Genomic DNA, 18,890 nt, shown 5'->3' with positions numbered 1-18,890 from the left:
AAAGAAAATAACAACTTTCACTAAAGACAGCACATAAAGTGCTAAAACAAGGCTGGGTAAAGCAATGAAACGGTGTCTTGTATAAGGCAGAATTTGTCTCCAATTAATGTGTGTCTATCTGTAGGCTTAATAATATACCTCCAAAACAAGAGGAGATTGTTAACACAATTGATACAGATATTACACAGAATTTGTGCTATGCATTCTTCGGACTACCTAGCGATATTTACAATATGTCCTTGCTACGTGCTTGAAGTGTGGTGCAAACTGGTAAGAATCCATTAGTTTCCGAAAGTGCTAGAAACTCTAGTTCTGTGCCTAAGAATATACACTGAAAAGCTGCTGACATGTGGTAAGTCCTCTTCCCTCGAGTCGTTTTATTACTAATGTTAGATTAGTGGTGTGTGATTTTTCAGATACCTTTTTATTTTGATTGTGGCTCTGGTATTCTTTCCCAATATCTGCTAGCTTTGATCACACCTACTTAGAATCGTAAAATATTTAGAAGTAACCATCCGAAGCAATCTAAAGTTGAATGATCCATAAAACAAGTTCATTACCATCGTATACCCCGGTAGCGATCATACGAGGGATTAGGGCATGTGCAAAGGCATGTAGACTATCATTTTCCCTTTGTCAGTCTGTCTGAATAGAATAGGAAAGAAAATAGATGATAGTCTCCTACCTGCGCTGCACATTGGCTTGCAGAGTATGTGATTGGATGTAGTAGAAAACAATGCTACAGGAGGGTTACAACGTTAGAAGGCTGTAGCGAAATGCACGAAGGACGTTATTTGTAGTAAGCTATTGGAATGAGTAACACGCAAATAATATCTTAATGTAGAATGATTACATACGAGGTGCATTCAAGTTCTAAGGCCTCCGATTTTTTTTCTAATTAACTACTCACCCGAAATCGATGAAACTGGCATTACTTCTCGACGTAATCGCCCTGCAGACGTACACATTTTTCACAACGCTGACGCCATGATTCCATTGCAGCGGCGAAGGCTTCTTTAGAAGTTTGTTTTGACCACTGGAAAATCGCTGAGGCAATAGCAGCACGGCTGGTGAATGTGCGGCCACGGAGAGTGTCTTTCATTGTTGGAAAAAGCCAAAAGTCACTAGGAGCCAGGTCAGGTGAGTAGGGAGCATGAGGAATCACTTCAAAGTTGTTATCACGAAGAAACTGTTGCGTAACGTTAGCTCGATGTGCGGGTGCGTTGTCTTGGTGAAACAGCACACGCGCAGCCCTTCCCGGACGTTTTTGTTGCAGTGCAAGAAGGAATTTGTTCTTCAAAACATTTTCGTAGGATGCACCTGTTACCGTAGTGCCCTTTGGAACGCAATGGGTAAGGATTACGAAATGGCTCTGAGCACTATGGGACTCAACATCTGTGATCATTAGTCCCCTAGAACTTAGAACTACTTAAACCTAACTAACCTAAGGACATCACACACATCCATGCCCGAGGCAGGATTCGAACCTGCGACCGTAGCGGTCACGCGGTTCCAGACTGACGCGCCACACCGGCCGGCCGGTAAGGATTACGCCCTCGCTGTCCCAGAACATGGACACCATCATTTTTTCAGCACTGGCGGTTACCCGAAATATTTTTGGTGGCGGTGAATCTGTGTACTTCCATTGAGCTGACTGGCGCTTTGTTTCTGGATTGTAAAATGGCATCCACGTCTCATCCATTGTCACAACCGACGAAAAGAAAGTCCCATTCATGCTGTCGTTGCGCGTCAACATTGCTTGGCAACATGCCACACGGGCAGCCGTGTGGTCGTCCGTCAGCATTCGTGGCACCCACCTGGATGACACTTTTCGCATTTTCAGGTCGTCATACAGGATTGTGTGCACAGAACCCACAGAAATGCCAACTCTGGAGGCGATCTGTTCAACAGTCATTCAGCGATCCCCCAAAACAATTCTCTCCACTTTCTCGATCATGTCATCAGACCGGCTTGTGCAAGCCCGAGGTTGTTTCGGTTTGTTGTCACACGATGTTCTGCCTTCATTAAACTGTCGCACCCACAAACACACTTTCGACACATCAATAACTCCATCACCACATGTCTCCTTCAACTGTCGATGAATTTCAATTGGTTTCACACCACGCAAATTCAGAAAACGAATGATTGCACGCTGTTCAAGTTAGGAAAACGTCGCCATTTTAAGTATTTAAAACAGTTCTCATTCTCGCCACTGGCGGTAAAATTCCATCTGCCCTACGGTGCTGCCATCTCTGGGTCGTATTGACAATGAACGCGGCCTCATTTTAAAACAATGCGCATGTTTCTGTCTCTTTCCAGTCCAGAGAAAAAAAAAATCGGAGGCCTTAGAACTTAAATGCACCTCGTAATAGAACTTGAGGAGAAGCACATACCTTGCTGTGGCTCCTTGACAGAATCTTAAGGAAATGCGATTCATCATACACGGAATAAACGGTTTACAAAACACCTTTTCGACCGATTACATCCTCCCAACACACATCTCGAGAAACTGCAGTTAATACACCCTAAGGATCCTATGTACAGTCCGTCATATATGTAGGTCATGAATGTGATAATCTCATTCTCCTATGTAATATTGTCTAGCGATCCAAACCCTGATGTGTAGATTCCCCTTCTCTACCGATCTACATCAACAGATACTACTCAAACTGTCTCAAACCTTTTGGGTCAAATTGAAACATGTGACAGTGGGTCCACAACCGATGATATTGAAATAGGGAACCAATGGCCAGAAATGCATATTTATTGTGTTATGGACATATACAGCGTACATCGTATAACAACGTAGCTCATAGTAATTGTTCAAAGCTACGATCGCCTGTCACAATGCATGTATTTAATGGCGCATGCAGTTCTGCCGCAGTGTCGCAAAGATCGCCATTGTCTGTTGTACACTGAAACAAGCAGCGGGTGAAAAGCAGCGTACACCCCTGACCACCAATCATACTGCATACAACTTTTTCATAGCACGTGTGTCATGTGGCGACCGCATGCATCGCACCGGCGCATTCATCTGTGCCACTACCCCTGTGTCAGTTGTCCATGGTAAGGTGTGTTACTGTGTACAATACATGACCTGTAGTCAAAGATGGAACGTTACTTGACACGAGAGTTGGCAGACATCTATTTAATGTACAATGCGGCAGGATGTAGTGCCTTTAAAGCAGCACGAGTGTACAGAGAATGCTTTTACAACAGGTATCATCCTAAATGGAAGCAGTTTATCTCCGTGGATACCAACTTACGGGAGATGGAGTCATTCACTCCATAGAGATCAGGTCAAGGTTGTCGCCAAGGACATGTCCGAACATCAGACTTTGAGGAGATGGTGTGGGATCGTGTCGCCGACCGGCCAGCAGAAAGCACCCGACAACATGCTCGTGAGACGCACGGGTCGTAGGATGCAGTGTGGAGAGTACTGGGGGAAGAGGTATTACACCTCTGTCATAAAGAACATCTGCAAGCACTGAGACCAACGGATTTTGAGCCCCGCGTTCACTTCCGTCAGAGGATTATCCAGTGCAGTTCTGTAGTCCCAAACTTCATAAAGTTTGTATTGTTCATGGATGGTGTTTCCAACAGCTGCAAAAAGCCATGTGTTGAGTGAGGACAATCCCCACACCACCCACATCGGTGGCTACCAGCAACTATGGGGATGCATTGTCCAAGGTGACGTAATAGGACGTTGTTTGCTACCTCCCGACTGGTTCATGTTACTTGGTATTCCTGTGAGATGTGGTGCCACAGATCTTGGATACAGTACGCCCGGTTGTCCATGAAAGGGCGTGGTTTCAACACGACTGTGCATCAGCTCACTTCGATGTTAATGTTCACGAACGCCTGAACAACACTTACCCTTATCGTTGTATTGGAAGGGGAGGTCCTATCCCATGGCCAGCGCGATCGCCGAATCTCACTCCTATAGCCTTTTTCCTCAGGGGTTACGTTAAGACATTGCTCTATCAACTCCCCCCCCCCCCCCTCCCCTAGAAACAGATGAAGTTCTGCCTTGCTAGGATTCAAGGTGCCTTTCTCCTGGTACAATAGACACCAGGAATCTTTGAGAAAGTGTCGCAGAAATTCATGCGCCGTTGCCATGCGTGCGTTGAGACTGACGGTCGTCACTTTGAGCAATTACTATGAAGTACGTTGTTGTTATGCGATATAAGCTGTGTATGTCCATTACACAGTAAATATGCATTTCCGACCGTTGGTTCAGTGTCTTAATATAATCAGCTGTGGACCTAGTATCACCTGTTTTAGTTTGAACCAAAAGATCTGAGACACCCTGTATTGTATCAGCATGCGGTGGATTGGTCATTGTCGTTATTCCATGGGTCTTAAGTAAAGAAAGCACCTTAAGCTACTGATATTCCCACAAATATTATTATTTTCTTAAGAAAAGGATGCAATCTATCAATCAGACTTAGATAGGTACTTACTAAAACAGGAATCTTATTTCAGATTCGGATATTTAGCTGACCTGTGCTTCGTTTTCAATGACACTGTCGTAGATGGAACGTTAACCCACAAACCTGCTTACCTTTTTTACTCCTCCACAGCGCCAGTCGCCGTACAATAACTCTTCCCTCGCTCGAGTACACTTCTAAGTTTCGCCATCGCTTTAGTTTCTTATTAGTACAGGATGGTTACATTTAAACTTTCGCTGCTTGAGAAGACCTCCGTGAAAAACGAGTGACTGTAGGACAATGAAATATTGTGGAAACATGCGGAAGAGGAATACTGAATAGACCATTGAAAAGGAACACATTTTAATTTATATGTGAGAGGGCAATATTTGTTAATTGCGTACCATTTTTACGTTCGGGGTTACATACTTTGCTCAGTATGACGATTATCTGCAACCACAACAGCCTGTAACTGAACTAGGGACACCATTTCACAATTGTTCGCCGTACTTTTCGAACGGTGGACCATGGAACGTTCAGCTGAGGTGACGCAGTTCGTGCACTGCTTGAAGATCGGCCAGCATTCTCAGACATGGCAACAGTAACTTCAACAATTTTTGGTGCAACTGCCCAAATCGTCAGCCAATTCAAACTCCCGAATCATGTTCGTCAGTCCCTGTGCGAAAAGAGGACCTCTCCGTATTCCTTCAATGTGTCGATGCTCGCGTGTAACTGCGGCACTGTTACTGTTGTATTGATAAAACAGCTTCACAAGTAAAGCCTTGCTCACCTTTCCCAGACCCATTTGACTGACTGCAACTGTAATACTGATGCCGCTGTACCAGTAACGGCGCCTAACGGCAAGTCATGACACTACCAATAACGCAAATCCTGCAGCGCATTGTCGTAAAAGTTGGAAACCCGTCCGGTAGATGGTTTTGTGTCTGCATTGGCTAAAGTAGCGAAAGTTTATAATTAAATAACATAATTTAATATAATAATGTAATTAAATAATAATTAACCACCCTGTGAATTACTGATCGTTCTGTTTAATCATAGTAAAGTCAGCTTCGTGCTGATATCTAAATCATGGCCTATTATATATGGTTCTGTATACATATTATGACGCTAATAGTTTTAGGCTTATCCAATGGAAAGTTTGATCGCATATCCATCTAATGTACAGCTTCTTTTCTTCATGTGAAGAGTCTCTCTACGACCGAAACCGTAGAAAATAATGAGTAATCGTATACAGCTGATGGCATATACACGGTTCTTCAAATTCCTGACAACTGTATAGAGTCACCTCATTAAACAGTCCTCATCAGTGCATCCCAGGTATCACGAGCCGCTGTTTTTTAACTCTCGGCGCAACGAACTACTTCTGCAATTCACTAATGAAACGTCACAATTTCATTGAGTTGTGTAAAATAAAAACCAATGACTTAATAAATAATGAAATAATGATCGTCATATGCACTGCAGCCGTACTAAATTCATGAATGTCAACTTTAAAGATCAGAAATAGTTCTGATTAAGTGTAAGAGGAGCTGAGCTAAGTTGCAATTTACAGGTTTTCTTTTAGAAGTATGTAACACAAGGTGCATGCTGTGCCTCACTGCTACGGAAATATTTCGCCTTCTGAGTTCTCCACTTTTTAAAATAACATTTTGTCAGTGTCCTCCATGTCATGGGAGTGAATGAAACACTTTTCTTTCTTTATTGCAGTCGGATGGCAACACTGCCTTCCTGAGGGCGGCTCGCGCCGGTAACCTCGAGAAAGTCCTCGAACATCTCAAAAACAACATCGACATCAATACCTCCAACTCGGTGAGTATGTCACATCTCAGTTTCTCTAATTTCTACTGCATAAATTCTCAATGTTTACAGCTTTCTGTTGCTTTTTTGGTGTGCGCCCTGTGTCAGCACCCGATCACAAACTGCGACTCTCCTCTTGATCACAGGCGAATATCAACATTAGCGATCCAAGCCAGATATTTTGAATGCCTGCACTTTTTCAGACTCCAATACTCTAGTTTTATTTCTTTATGGAGCTATTTTAAGGAAATGGTTTACTGAGGACGTACCCAAAGTCTTCGTCTTAATCAACCTATACAGTGTGATTCACGAAGATATGCAAATATTTTAATATGTTAGTCTTGAAGTAAAACTACAGAAAATAGTACATACAAACATAGGTCCGCAAATGTTTGGCTACAGAGTTACGGCTATTAAAATATTTTGCCTGAAATTTAGCGACTTAGCTAATATGAAGCCATCGCAAAACTGTACGAGGTTAAAGTAAAGCAAGATGTCCATTTATTTTGTTGTTATTGCTAAGGTGAATTTAATAAAACACGTCCCTGGCGTGTATCTGCAGCAGTTTTCCAAAACATCCACAGAAGAAAAGAAGTAATTTCGTAAAACTTTAAATTTATTAACTACTTGGCCCAATTTGTTTTTTAAATTCCAGACAATTGCACAAACTTTTAACAGAAGTTGTAGAGAATTTACATTTGGAAAAATGATGGTAATAAATTTAACTGAAACTGTATTTATGTGCCGGATAATCTGCTTTTAATAATACCATAGCACACGCGAATTCATGTTAAACCGGAAAAAACGAAGCTCAGTGTTAAGGAAGTTGTAGAGTGTACGTGCACATAGGTTAGGAAATGACTGGAACAACTCACTAACGGTTGCCAACAATGACATAAACGTTTCTACGTTCTTAATGGAAAGTAAACAAATTTACTTTTATCATGATCTTTGCTTCTGTGGATGTTCAGGAAAACTACTGCAGATACACGTCTGGGACATGTTTTATTAGATTCAGCAGACCAATAACAACAACATTAATGGAAATCTTGCTTTCCTTTAACCTCGTACAGTTTCGCGATGGCTACATATTATCAAAATTGCTAAATTTCGGGAAAAATCTTTTATTAGCCGTAACCCCGTAACTAACCATTTGCGGACCTTTGTTTATACGAACTTTTTTCTTTAGTTTTACTTGTAGACTAATATCTTAAAATATTTGCATATCTTCGTGAATCACCCTGTATATAGTATAAAAGGAACAGCATGGAATAAATGTCAGAAACAGATAAATTGCCCTAAATTTCACTTCGTCAGTGTATGTTGTGAACATCAGTCCGAAGACTGGTTTGATGCAGCTCTTGATCCTACTCTATCCTGTGCAAGCTTCTTCATCTTGAAATAACTATTGTAATCTACATCTTTCTAAATCTGCTTACTGTTTTCAACTCTTGGTTTCCCTCTACAATTGTTACCCCCCACACCCCCTCCCGACACAAACTTCCCTCAAATACACTGTATACAGTTTATACAGCCCTGCTAATCCGCCTGACTCCTGGTTGTTTCGAAAGACTGTTGAATTCTACAAGACGACTAGATGCATTTTCACCATTACTGAAACAGAGACGTACTGGTCGCTATATACACTCCTGGAAATTGAAATAAGAACACCGTGAATTCATTGTCCCAGGAAGGGGAAACTATATTGACACATTCCTGGGGTCAGATACATCACATGATCACACTGACAGAACCACAGGCACATAGACACAGGCAACAGAGCATGCACAATGTCGGCACTAGTACAGGGTATATCCACCTTTCGCAGCAATGCAGGCTGCTATTCTCCCATGGAGACGATCGTAGAGATGCTGGATGTAGTCCTGTGGAACGGCTTGCCATGCCATTTCCACCTGGCGCCTCAGTTGGACCAGCGTTCGTGCTGGACGTGCAGACCGCGTGAGACGACGCTTCATCCAGTCCCAAACATGCTCAATGGGGGACAGATCCGGAGATCTTGCTGGCCAGGGTAGTTGACTTACACCTTCTAGAGCACGTTGGGTGGCACGGGATACATGCGGACGTGCATTGTCCTGTTGGAACAGCAAGTTCCCTTGCCGGTCTAGGAATGGTAGAACGATGGGTTCGATGACGGTTTGGATGTACCGTGCACTATTCAGTGTCCCCTCGACGATCACCAGTGGTGTACGGCCAGTGTAGGAGATCGCTCCCCACACCATGATGCCGGGTGTTGGCCCTGTGTGCCTCGGTCGTATGCAGTCCTGATTGTGGCGCTCACCTGCACGGCGCCAAACACGCATACGACCATCATTGGCACCAAGGCAGAAGCGACTCTCATCGCTGAAGACGACACGTCTCCATTCGTCCCTCCATTCACGCCTGTCGCGACACCACTGGAGGCGGGCTGCACGATGTTGGGGCGTGAGCGGAAGACGGCCTAACGGTGTGCGGGACCGTAGCCCAGCTTCATGGAGACGGTTGCGAATGGTCCTCGCCGATACCCCAGGAGCAACAGTGTCCCTAATTTGCTGGGAAGTGGCGGTGCGGTCCCCTACGGCACTGCGTAGGATCCTACGGTCTTGGCGTACATCCGTGCGTCGCTGCGGTCCGGTCCCAGGTCGACGGGCACGTGCACCTTCCGCCGACCACTGGCGACAACATCGATGTACTGTGGAGACCTCACGCCCCACGTGTTGAGCAATTCGGCGGTACGTCCACCCGGTCTCCCGCATGCCCACTATACGCCCTCGCTCAAAGTCCGTCAACTGCACATACGGTTCACGTCCACGCTGTCGCGGCATGCTACCAGTGTTAAAGACTGCGATGGAGCTCCGTATGCCACGGCAAACTGGCTGACACTGACGGCGGCGGTGCACAAATGCTGCGCAGCTAGCGCCATTCGACGGCCAACACCGCGGTTCCTGGTGTGTCCGCTGTGCCGTGCGTGTGATCATTGCTTGTACAGCCCTCTCGCAGTGTCCGGAGCAAGTATGGTGGGTCTGACACACCGGTGTCAATGTGTTCTTTTTTCCATTTCCAGGAGTGTAATTGATTATGTGTGGTTGTTTAGTATTTAGCGGCCTGCATTATTCAGCAACGCTTATGGAACGTCTTTGGGATGAACTAGAATGTCGGTTTATAACAGGGTAGATTCGCATAAAAACCTAGCTACAGTCTTCAGAATGAAAACCAGTGCCGCCCTCAATGTGTCGGAACTCAGTGGAAAGCGTTCCCAGAAGATTAATTGCTGTCATACTAGAAAAAGAAGATGTTGTACCCTATAGTGTCTCTTAAATAAACTCATATGAGTGTCGCCTGTCTTTTGACTTATTAATGTATTAAGATATAATATTTAAAATACAGAGGATCGCTGACGTGCTTTTGTAACCTGTGACTGGCGTAATGTGACTGTTATAACGTTAAGTCCAACACAAAGAAAGACGACAGAAAGTCACAGTGACTTGCTAATGCTATATTTCACGGATGTGAAAGAACATTTCATTTGCAGAAAGAATAAAAACGTTTTTCACAGTGCCGCGGCTTTATTGTGCTAGTTGAGTTTTTCATCTTCGGCTGATGCTTCGAAGCTGCGGGAGGGCCTTAAAATGTAATTTCAGACTGCTTTCTCACCGTACCAGAAAGTTCAAGCGAAACTCGTGCATAAAGTTGAATTCATTAACCTGAGCAGTCCTTTATCGAGTGGTATCTTTCTATCTCTTTTTGTTCTATTAGCGAGTGCTGTCACGTCTTTAAAGGAGACAAAGCTGTCTCTGAGACGGACAAGAAAGTGGGCAGGAATTCGGTGTTGTTTTAAGACGATATTAGAACAACTTTTGCCTAGAATCATTGATGATATCGATAGTAAACGTAAATGGGGATATGTGGACAGCGCCTTTGAAACTCGAAGCCACTCTATAATGAAGCTAAGGTGCCACACAGGGATCTATACTGCTTTGGCAAAAGCCTCATCTTTAAGTTTACAAAGCACTTATTTTTTCCGCACGATCATTTCTCGACATTAAATGATATGCAGATTTCAGTTCCTTTGCACAGCATGCTTGCAATGATTACTGTTAAATATATTGTGTAGAATGAAATCTATTTTACGATTCTCCTACACAGATGACAGCGTTTGATATTTCTGCCCGTTTTCCATAAATGAAATCGCATACTGAGTAATCATTGATGAAATGAATAGAAAAAAAACACTAGCTTGTCAAAGACCACCAGTCAGATTTTAAGAATAATAATTACAATAACTAGTGCCTTGCGTTAGTTCTCACTTTCCATGTTTGCGTCACATGACATACAAAATTTTTGAAACCACATCGAATACATATTATAGCTCGATGGGTACTCTTCTGTTACTTGTGGCGTAATATTTGCCTTAGTATGCCACTAAAAAAGCGGGCAGAATCTTCAAACAGTGGATCCTCCACGTAGTGTCAAGAATGACAAGCCAGTTTTCATTAGAATAGAGAGCTACTGAAGCAGCTTTGTGCACGCTTAATGTCTTGAATGCTTTTTTGCGATCAGTTTCCTGTTTTGTGTAAAAAAATCTTGGGTCTTATTTTTTCAGAAACAAACTTACGTAGTGCTACAATTTGTCGATCGTCAGAGGAAACGCGAATTAATTTATTCAAATTCTTTGAAACGGAAACGGGCAAGAAGACCATACGATAGACGAAATAACATGGCTACGGAACGGACACCATGGTCATTAATGAGGCGAAATGGAAAGCTGAAAAATAAATTTTTCGGATACCTAGAAACATGGCCGCAGTCGTCTTGTCATATGGAAACAAAGCAGAAAGACAGTTGACATAAATGGGAAAAATTAGCGGAGTTTCACTGCTAATAGCAACAACATCAACATTACTTTTCGGTTGAAGTAAAATGTATAGGCATTGGAAAGATCTAGAAGTTAAATGCTCATTGCGTGTATGGAAACTAACGTATCTTTCTTTTTCCTGATGTATAACAAGAATGTAATACCAAATGTTGTTTATTTCCACCCAGTTTGCTGTTTCTCCCCACAGTTACAGAACTTTCACTGCGAATTTCCTCCTGAGTACTATCGATTTCTCCCTTCTTCGTGCGTTCAAAGCATAGTTTCTTTTTATTGCAGGTAATATTTCTGTAACCACACTGGTATACATAGCGGATGGTTTTGGATATTCAATTTAGACTATACGTACAGAACAAGTCGGTAGCTTAGAGTGCCTCCTCTTACGAACCGTGACAGTTTCTGTCTTTCTTTCGCTTACGCCTTAGTCCCGCATCGATCGCAGGATCGGCCTGTTTACAACGGATTTGGCAAGTTTAGTTTCTAGGGGGTGGCCAGATGCCCTTCCTGCCGCCGCCCCGTACCCCCTCCCCCTCCCCCCCCTTCCAGGATGGAATCAGTGTACCCCAACTGTCTGCGTCTAGTGTAAATCGTGAAATAGTGCGAACGTGTTTCAAATGTATGCGACTCGTGTAACTGAAGCGGAACGTGGGCACCAGCCCGGTATTCACCTAGGGGGATGTGGAAAACCGCCTAAAAACCACATCCAGGCTGGCCGGCACACGGCTCTCGTCGTTAATTCACTGGGCGGATTCGATCCGGGTCCGGCGCGCCTACCCGAGTCCAAAGGAAGCGCGTTAGTACTCTCAACTATCCTGGCGGGTACTTACGAACCGTGCCAATAGTATGAAATATATCGATAGAAAATGTAATACTTGACACAAGCTGATTGCCTCGGATCTAATATGGCGGCAGCCGTCTGTATGGCGAGGCTCGTCAGAATCAGTGTTTTCAGAAGGAAAAAACTTCGTAAACTGGACACACATTAATATTCTGAAATCTGCCGAGGAAATGTCTTATCAATCATGTGAGGATTAATTGCTGAAATCTTCTGCCAATTATGATAATTATCTGCTGGTATTGGCGTTTTGAGACCGTAGCCACATTTTGCAAAAAAAAATGAATATTGTTTGCTGTCAAGCCAAGTAGCATAACCGAGAATGACGCAATAGATGCACTATTGAAGAGAGTGCCTTCTGGAATATTTGACACGCAGCTCATGGTGTCTTCTAACAATTACTTATAAACTGCGGTGTACCAAGCGTGCAAGATTTTTTCGAATAAGCTTTTCAAGCTACTTGAGACGTAGCACGTGTGGGATGGCCAGGATGACGAAGACTCCTATCATCCTGGCGCGCTCCAAGACAGTGACGCTAACGAATACTTCTTTGGTGTGACAGGTCTAACTACGTAAAATGGTGGATCGTTGTAAGGCATTCACTGATTATTACTGTCGTGCTGGCTACACATTACTGAATGATTAATGAATGGCAATGGTAGTTAACACAGCGGTGCACACTCTGAGACCAATGAGTACGTAACTGTATATATCTCTGCCAGACTTCGTCTAGTGCAGTAATATGCTGGTTCGATCCGGGTGACCGTGGGAAAAACGTGAAGGTAGCACCAATACGCAACCGAGTCTGTCGGTGCGAACATCTGTACGCCACATAATTAGGCCAGTCATTTACCCTCCATTTTGCACGCTGACACTCTGTGTTAACTGTCATAAAATTTTGTAGAACAGCAAACCACCTATCCCAAGTGTTCGGAATGAGTTTCAGGCCCCCGGATTTTAGGAAGGGGGGAGAGGGTGGGGGGGGGGGGAGGCAATCCGGGGTATTCGCCCTGGTTGCAATATTCATGTTCTTGAAGAAAAAAACCTTGTTTCACCAAGCGCCTAGCATTCAGCGCATGTTGGTCCATCGATTCTTCGTATGATTTTGAAACTCATCCCTGTGGTTTTTGAACATTTTTTAACACATTCTAAGTTGATTTCTGAACGAGTCATAAGTTTATTTTTGAATGCGTGCATAGTGTATGTGCTGCCTCCGCCAGGGGGATCCTCGTCGCATCTAGAAATAAAAAACTTTCCCGCAGCCAAAAGGGGACGGAGCTATACGAGCTGAACCGAATAAACCCGAACGGTTGAATGCCAACAGCTGTTTGTTTATGTGGTTGACTGCGTGTGCCGATGTTAAGCGTTGTTATAATTACTAGCGAAATCCATAGATCCAGACTGCCAGAGTGGAAATAATCGACTAACAGGAATAACAGGTAAGAAAGATTACTTATTATCTTCTTGGTGCATCCAAGAAAATGAAATTTTGACAGAAAATTTTTGCCAGAGCGCCATACTACCAAGTGCCATTTATACAGTCCCCGGCTAGCAACCGCTGAAGTTCTATTCTCGGAATAGCGCGGGGGAATGAGTTGTACGAACAGGTAATAACGCCTAATGGAGAATAAACTCGGGATAACTGAACCGGTGATTCTGGCGGGGTTAGTGAAGTTAACCGGAGAACAAGTTTTGACAACGGTAGGAATAGTTACAGCATTAATGATGACATGATTATTTGTTAGAACGAGGAAGGAGACGAAACGGGGATATCACACAAACAATATGGAAGAATATGACGATTGTAATTTTATATAAAAATTTCCTGCTACTACTACTTTTCGATCTCATGCTTGAGAAACTGGAGCATATTAATGAAATGTGAAATTATTTCCTAACATAAAACATTTTGCTTGTAGTAGGCCTAATAGGCATTTGTACTGGTACTTCGTGAATTATATTCTGTCGTGTTACCTAGCTAAATAAGGCAGATAAAGATGACCATTTGTGCCAAAACAGTCTCGCTTATTTGGCGTATGTTACAACTGCTGTAATACTATAAAGGCCTATTTCATTTTATGTAGCAGATATGACAAAATAGACGTAATCAATTCGGGAAACCGTACCAGTATTGGGTACTATTCGTATGAACAGCTTTTTCAGTCATAGGCAACGACATTTTGATTTTTCATGTAGCAAAACATTTGACAAACTTTGGTGAAGTAATAGATTCTTTCGCAGTAAGGAAAGCACGCCCTGTAAAGCTGCAGCAAGATTAGAAAGAAGAAAACGCTGGATACTATCTTGCTTGTCTCTTGTCTTTACTGCTTTTATGTTACCTATATATAATTTTATGTCATACAAAAGAGAAAGTTATTAGCAAATAGGCAACAAAGAGTGCAAATTTTCTGAAGAGTTCTTATTCTCCCGGTCACAAATAATCCCACCCAGTATTAAATGTGAGCTTTTTTTTTTACGGGGGTTAGGATGTCCGACCGGCCTCCTGGGAACAGGAGAAGCACCACAGAACATTTTAACTTCCACTCTCCTGAACATAGGTTTGATGGCTTCCATAGAAAAATATACACGTTTGAATTCCACAGAGAAAAATACAGATTGGAGCAAGGCTGTGTGAAGAGGCGTGGTACTGCACTTTGGCACATCTAAAACCAAATAATATGTCTTAAATTTTCTCGAACATATATGTTTTATATATCAAACTCTTCTCAAAGGTGTGCGCTACAAAATGAACATTTTTTGAAAAACTGACTTTTTTAAAATTTTTGCAGCCGTATCTTAAACCCTGGGGGGGGGGGAGGGGGCGGTGGAGGGGAGGCGGGGCACTATAAAGTTTTTGCCCCGGTTAGGAAATATCGTACATCCGGGTCTGATGAGCTTTTAGATATTCCTTTCCCTGAGGTTGCTACTGACAGCGATATTCAGAAAATTAATGTTTGATGATGATGATGTTTTGGTTTGTGGGGCGCTCAACTGCTTGGTTATCAGCGCCCGTACAATTTCCCAACCTTTGCTCAGTCCAATTTCGCCACTTTCCTGGATGATGATGAAATGATGAGGACAACACAAACACCCAGTCATCTCGAGGCAGGTGAAAATCCCTGACCCCGCCGGGAATCGAACCCGGGACCCCGTGCTCGGGAAGCGAGAACGCTACCGCGAGACCACGAGCGGCGGACAAAAAAAAAAAAAAATTAATGTTTGTTTTATTTCAAGACACATATCTGTGTTATACATTACAACGTTGTTATATATTACAATGTTTTTAATATTTCCACATGTTTTTATAATTGCTTCTCAGGGATAAAACATTTTTTTTTTTTAGGCGATTGTGCTTGCTTCCACTGCATGCTCTTACGTTTGGGTTCCGGTTGAAACAGTTGGCATATAGATTCATCTCTGGCAGTGATCTCGGATACGAAATCGTCGCCCTCGTTCTGATATCGCTTAGATGGATCAGTCAGTTTCCAATTCTGTGTCACTTTTCCTCGGACAAACATTTGTGGAGCCATTGAGCACAAACCTTCCCGTAACCGTGTCTATTGCGCATAATGGTATGCAAACTGCCATAAGACTCCTGCACTTGAGCACTAATAGCATCCAAGGTGACCCACTACCAATTTGAATGCATTTGTCAATAGCGGAAACTGTCTCATCGGAAGTGCGATTCGTAACTTGCCCGCGTCACGCATCATCCGTCAGTGTCTCCCTGCCGCCTCGAAAACGCCGACACCACTAACGCACTGTTTTATATGATGCACACTTCGCATCATAAACACCTTGCATTCTCCTGTGTATGTCAGCTGGACGAACACCTTCCGCACAAAGAAAGCGTGCCACACTTCGCTGTTTTTCCTTGGTAACGTTCGTCTCTGGCACCTCTTTTGCTGTGTCACACGGCACCACGTCTTATCTGGAGGAGAAAATGGTTCAAATGGCTCTGAGCACTATGGGACTTAACATCTGAGGTCATCAGTCCCCTACAACTTAGAACTACTTAAACCTAACTAACCTAAGGACATCACACACATCCATGCCAGAGGCAGGATTCGAACCTGCGACCGTAGCGGTCGCGCTGTTCCAGACTGAAGCGCCTAGAACCGCTCGGCCACTCCGGTCGGCCTCGAGGAGAGAAAGGAACCTTGATAAGTAACCAACCTCTGCTAACGTGCCACACTACGCCCTTGCGCAACAAATGCAATATTTATTATGACCTGCACATAGATGGGTACGTACGGAATACAGGACTAACATCTCCCTCATCACATTGCGCGGTTATCTGCAATTGGACCTTCACATTTGACTGCCCTTTTATGATGTCAATTCATTATCTAAGCTAGATATTATCAACTGCTCATCTGCTCTTTCTAGCAGAAATCCTCTGCTAGGCTTCTTGAATGATTTATTAACTTTCGTAACCGTAGTTGCTGCAACTGATCTACATCTCCATTCTAACGCCGTAGATAGGCTTCATCCTATTTTTTAACTACGAGGTCTACGTGTGAGCTGCCAAACTAGCTGCACAAGACAGTTCTCGGAAAACGTGTTCAAAGGTACACTACTGGCCATTAAAATTGCTACACCACGAAGATGACGTGCTACAGAAGCGAAATTTAACCGACAGGAAGAAAATGCTGTGATATGCAAATGATTAGCTTTTCAGAGCATTCACACAAGGTTGGCGCCGGTGGCGACACCTACAACGTTCTGACATGAGGAAAGTTTCCAACCGATTTCTCATACACAAACAGCAGTTGACCGGCGTTGCCTGGTGTACCGTTGTTATGATGCCTCGTGTAAGGAGGAGAAATGCGTAACATCACATTTCCGACTTTGATAAAGGTCGGATTGTAGCCTATCGCGATTGCGGTTTATCGTATCGCGACATTGCTGCTCGCGTTGGTCAAGATCCAATGACTGTTAGCAAAATATGGAATCGGTGGGTTTAGGAGGGTAATACGGGACGCCGTGCTGAATCCCAACGGCCTCGTATCACTAGCAGTCGAGATGACAGGCATCTTATTCGCATGGCTGCAACGGATCGTGCAGCCACGCCTCGATCCCTGAGTCAACAGATGGGGACGTTTGCAAGACAACAACCATCTACACGAACAGTCTGACGACGTTTGCAGCAGCATGGACTATCAGCTCGGAAACCATGGCTGCGGTTATCCTTGACGACGCATCACAGACAGGAGCGCCTGCGATGGTGTACTCAGCGACGAACTTGGGTACACGAATGGCAAAACGTCGTTTTTTCAGATGAATCCAGGTTCTGTTTACAGCATCATGATGGTCGCATCGCCCACATCTCGTGGTCGTGTGGTAGCGTTCTCGCTTCCCACGCCCGGGTTCCCGGGTTCGATTCCCGGCGGGGTCAGGGATTTTCTCTGCCTCGTGATGGCTGGGTGTTGTGTGCTGTCCTTAGGTTAGTTAGGTTTAAGTAGTTCTAAGTTCTAGGGGACTTATGACCACAGCAGTTGAGTCCCATAGTGCTCAGAGCCATTTGAACCATTTGATGGTCGCATCCGTGTTTGGTGCCATCGCGGGAAAGCACATTGGAAGCGTGTATTCGTCATCGCCATACTGGCGTATCACCCGGCGTGATGGTATGGGGTGCCATTGGTTACACGTCTCGGTCACCTTTTGTTCGCATTGACGGCACTTTGAACAGTGGACGCTACATTTCAGATGTCTTGCGACCCGTGGCTCTTCCCTTCATTCGATCCCTGCGAATCCCTACATTTGAGCAGGAAAATGCACGACCGCATATTGCAGGTCCTGTACGGGCCTTTCTGGATGCAGAAAATGTTCGACTACTGCCCTGGCCTGCACATTCTCCAGATCTCTCACCAATTGAAAACGTCTGGTCAATGGTGCCGAGCAACTGGCTCGTCACAATACGCCAGTCACTACTCGTGATGAACTGTGGTATCGTGGTGAAGCTGCATGGGCAGCTGTACCTGTACACGCCATTCAAGCTCTGACTCAATGCCCAGGCGTATCAAGGCCGTTATTACGGCCAGAGGTGGTTGTTCTGGGTACTGATTTCTCGGGATCTATGCACCAAAATTGCGTGAAAATTTAATCACATGTCAGTTGTAGTATAATATATTTGTCGAATGAATACCCGTTTATCATCTGCATTTCTTCTTGGTGTAGCAATTTTAATGGTCAGTAGTGTATTTATATCACTCAGCGACTTACACGAGAACCCGATACTACTTGTAAGTTGCCTGTTCTACGGTTTTCCGGGGCAATAAATATTTTGTTTTCAATATTTTGATTAATAATTGGCCGAATTTAAAATTTAAAGTGATAAATCCCATGTTAATGGTTTAACACAACAATATACGTATTACAGATAGATACTTGAGGTAGCGTAACACATTGCGCGCCATACCCAGATGTTATTCATCCAGTATTTACGAATGAGAGCACTTAGAGACTTTCAACAAACTTTACCCTTAATTTTCTCGCTGACACCCTCACAGAGCCGGCCTGTGTGGCCGAGCGGTTCTAGGCGCTTCAGTCTCGAACCGTGCGACTGCTACGGTCGCAGGTTCTAATCCTGCTTCGGGCATGGATGTGTGTGATGTCTTTAGGTTAGTTAGGTTTAAGTAGTTCTAAGTTCTAGGGGACTGATGACCTCAGATGTTGAGTCCTATAGTGCTCAGAGCCATTTGAATCATTTTTTTTTTGAACCCCCACAGAATGATGAAAGAAAACATTTTATCGCTTACTACATTTTCGCTATCCATGCAGTAAAACATCAAACATGACGTCTTCAGTCGTTACTTCTCTGCACTGAATCTATTCGCAACATACTTGGCACTCAGTACCTGCATCTACCACTGAATATACCGACAAAATTTAATATCATTGTCCGGCATATAGTTCAAGAGATACGACGGCCAGG

At 43.8% G+C, this 18,890-nt stretch overlaps 1 protein-coding gene across 5 annotated transcripts in view; it reads left to right on the top strand.

The window, feature by feature from the left end:
- The window catches only part of LOC126183202 (ankyrin-3-like), an 892,753-nt gene that overhangs the window by 180,573 nt on the left and 693,290 nt on the right, over positions 1 to 18,890 (top strand). For all 5 annotated transcript variants that reach the window (XM_049924971.1, XM_049924970.1, XM_049924973.1 and 2 more), the window contains one exon: positions 6,159 to 6,260. In XM_049924971.1, coding sequence (XP_049780928.1) covers positions 6,159 to 6,260 — 102 coding nt within the window. The remainder of the gene's footprint in view (positions 1 to 6,158; positions 6,261 to 18,890) is intronic.

The sequence above is a fragment of the Schistocerca cancellata genome, chromosome 4, assembly GCF_023864275.1.
Source record: "Schistocerca cancellata isolate TAMUIC-IGC-003103 chromosome 4, iqSchCanc2.1, whole genome shotgun sequence".
Classification (NCBI taxonomy): Eukaryota; Metazoa; Arthropoda; class Insecta; order Orthoptera; family Acrididae; genus Schistocerca; species Schistocerca cancellata.
Note: the sequence above shows the minus strand (reverse complement) of the source record. Positions and strands in the feature narration are given on the sequence as shown.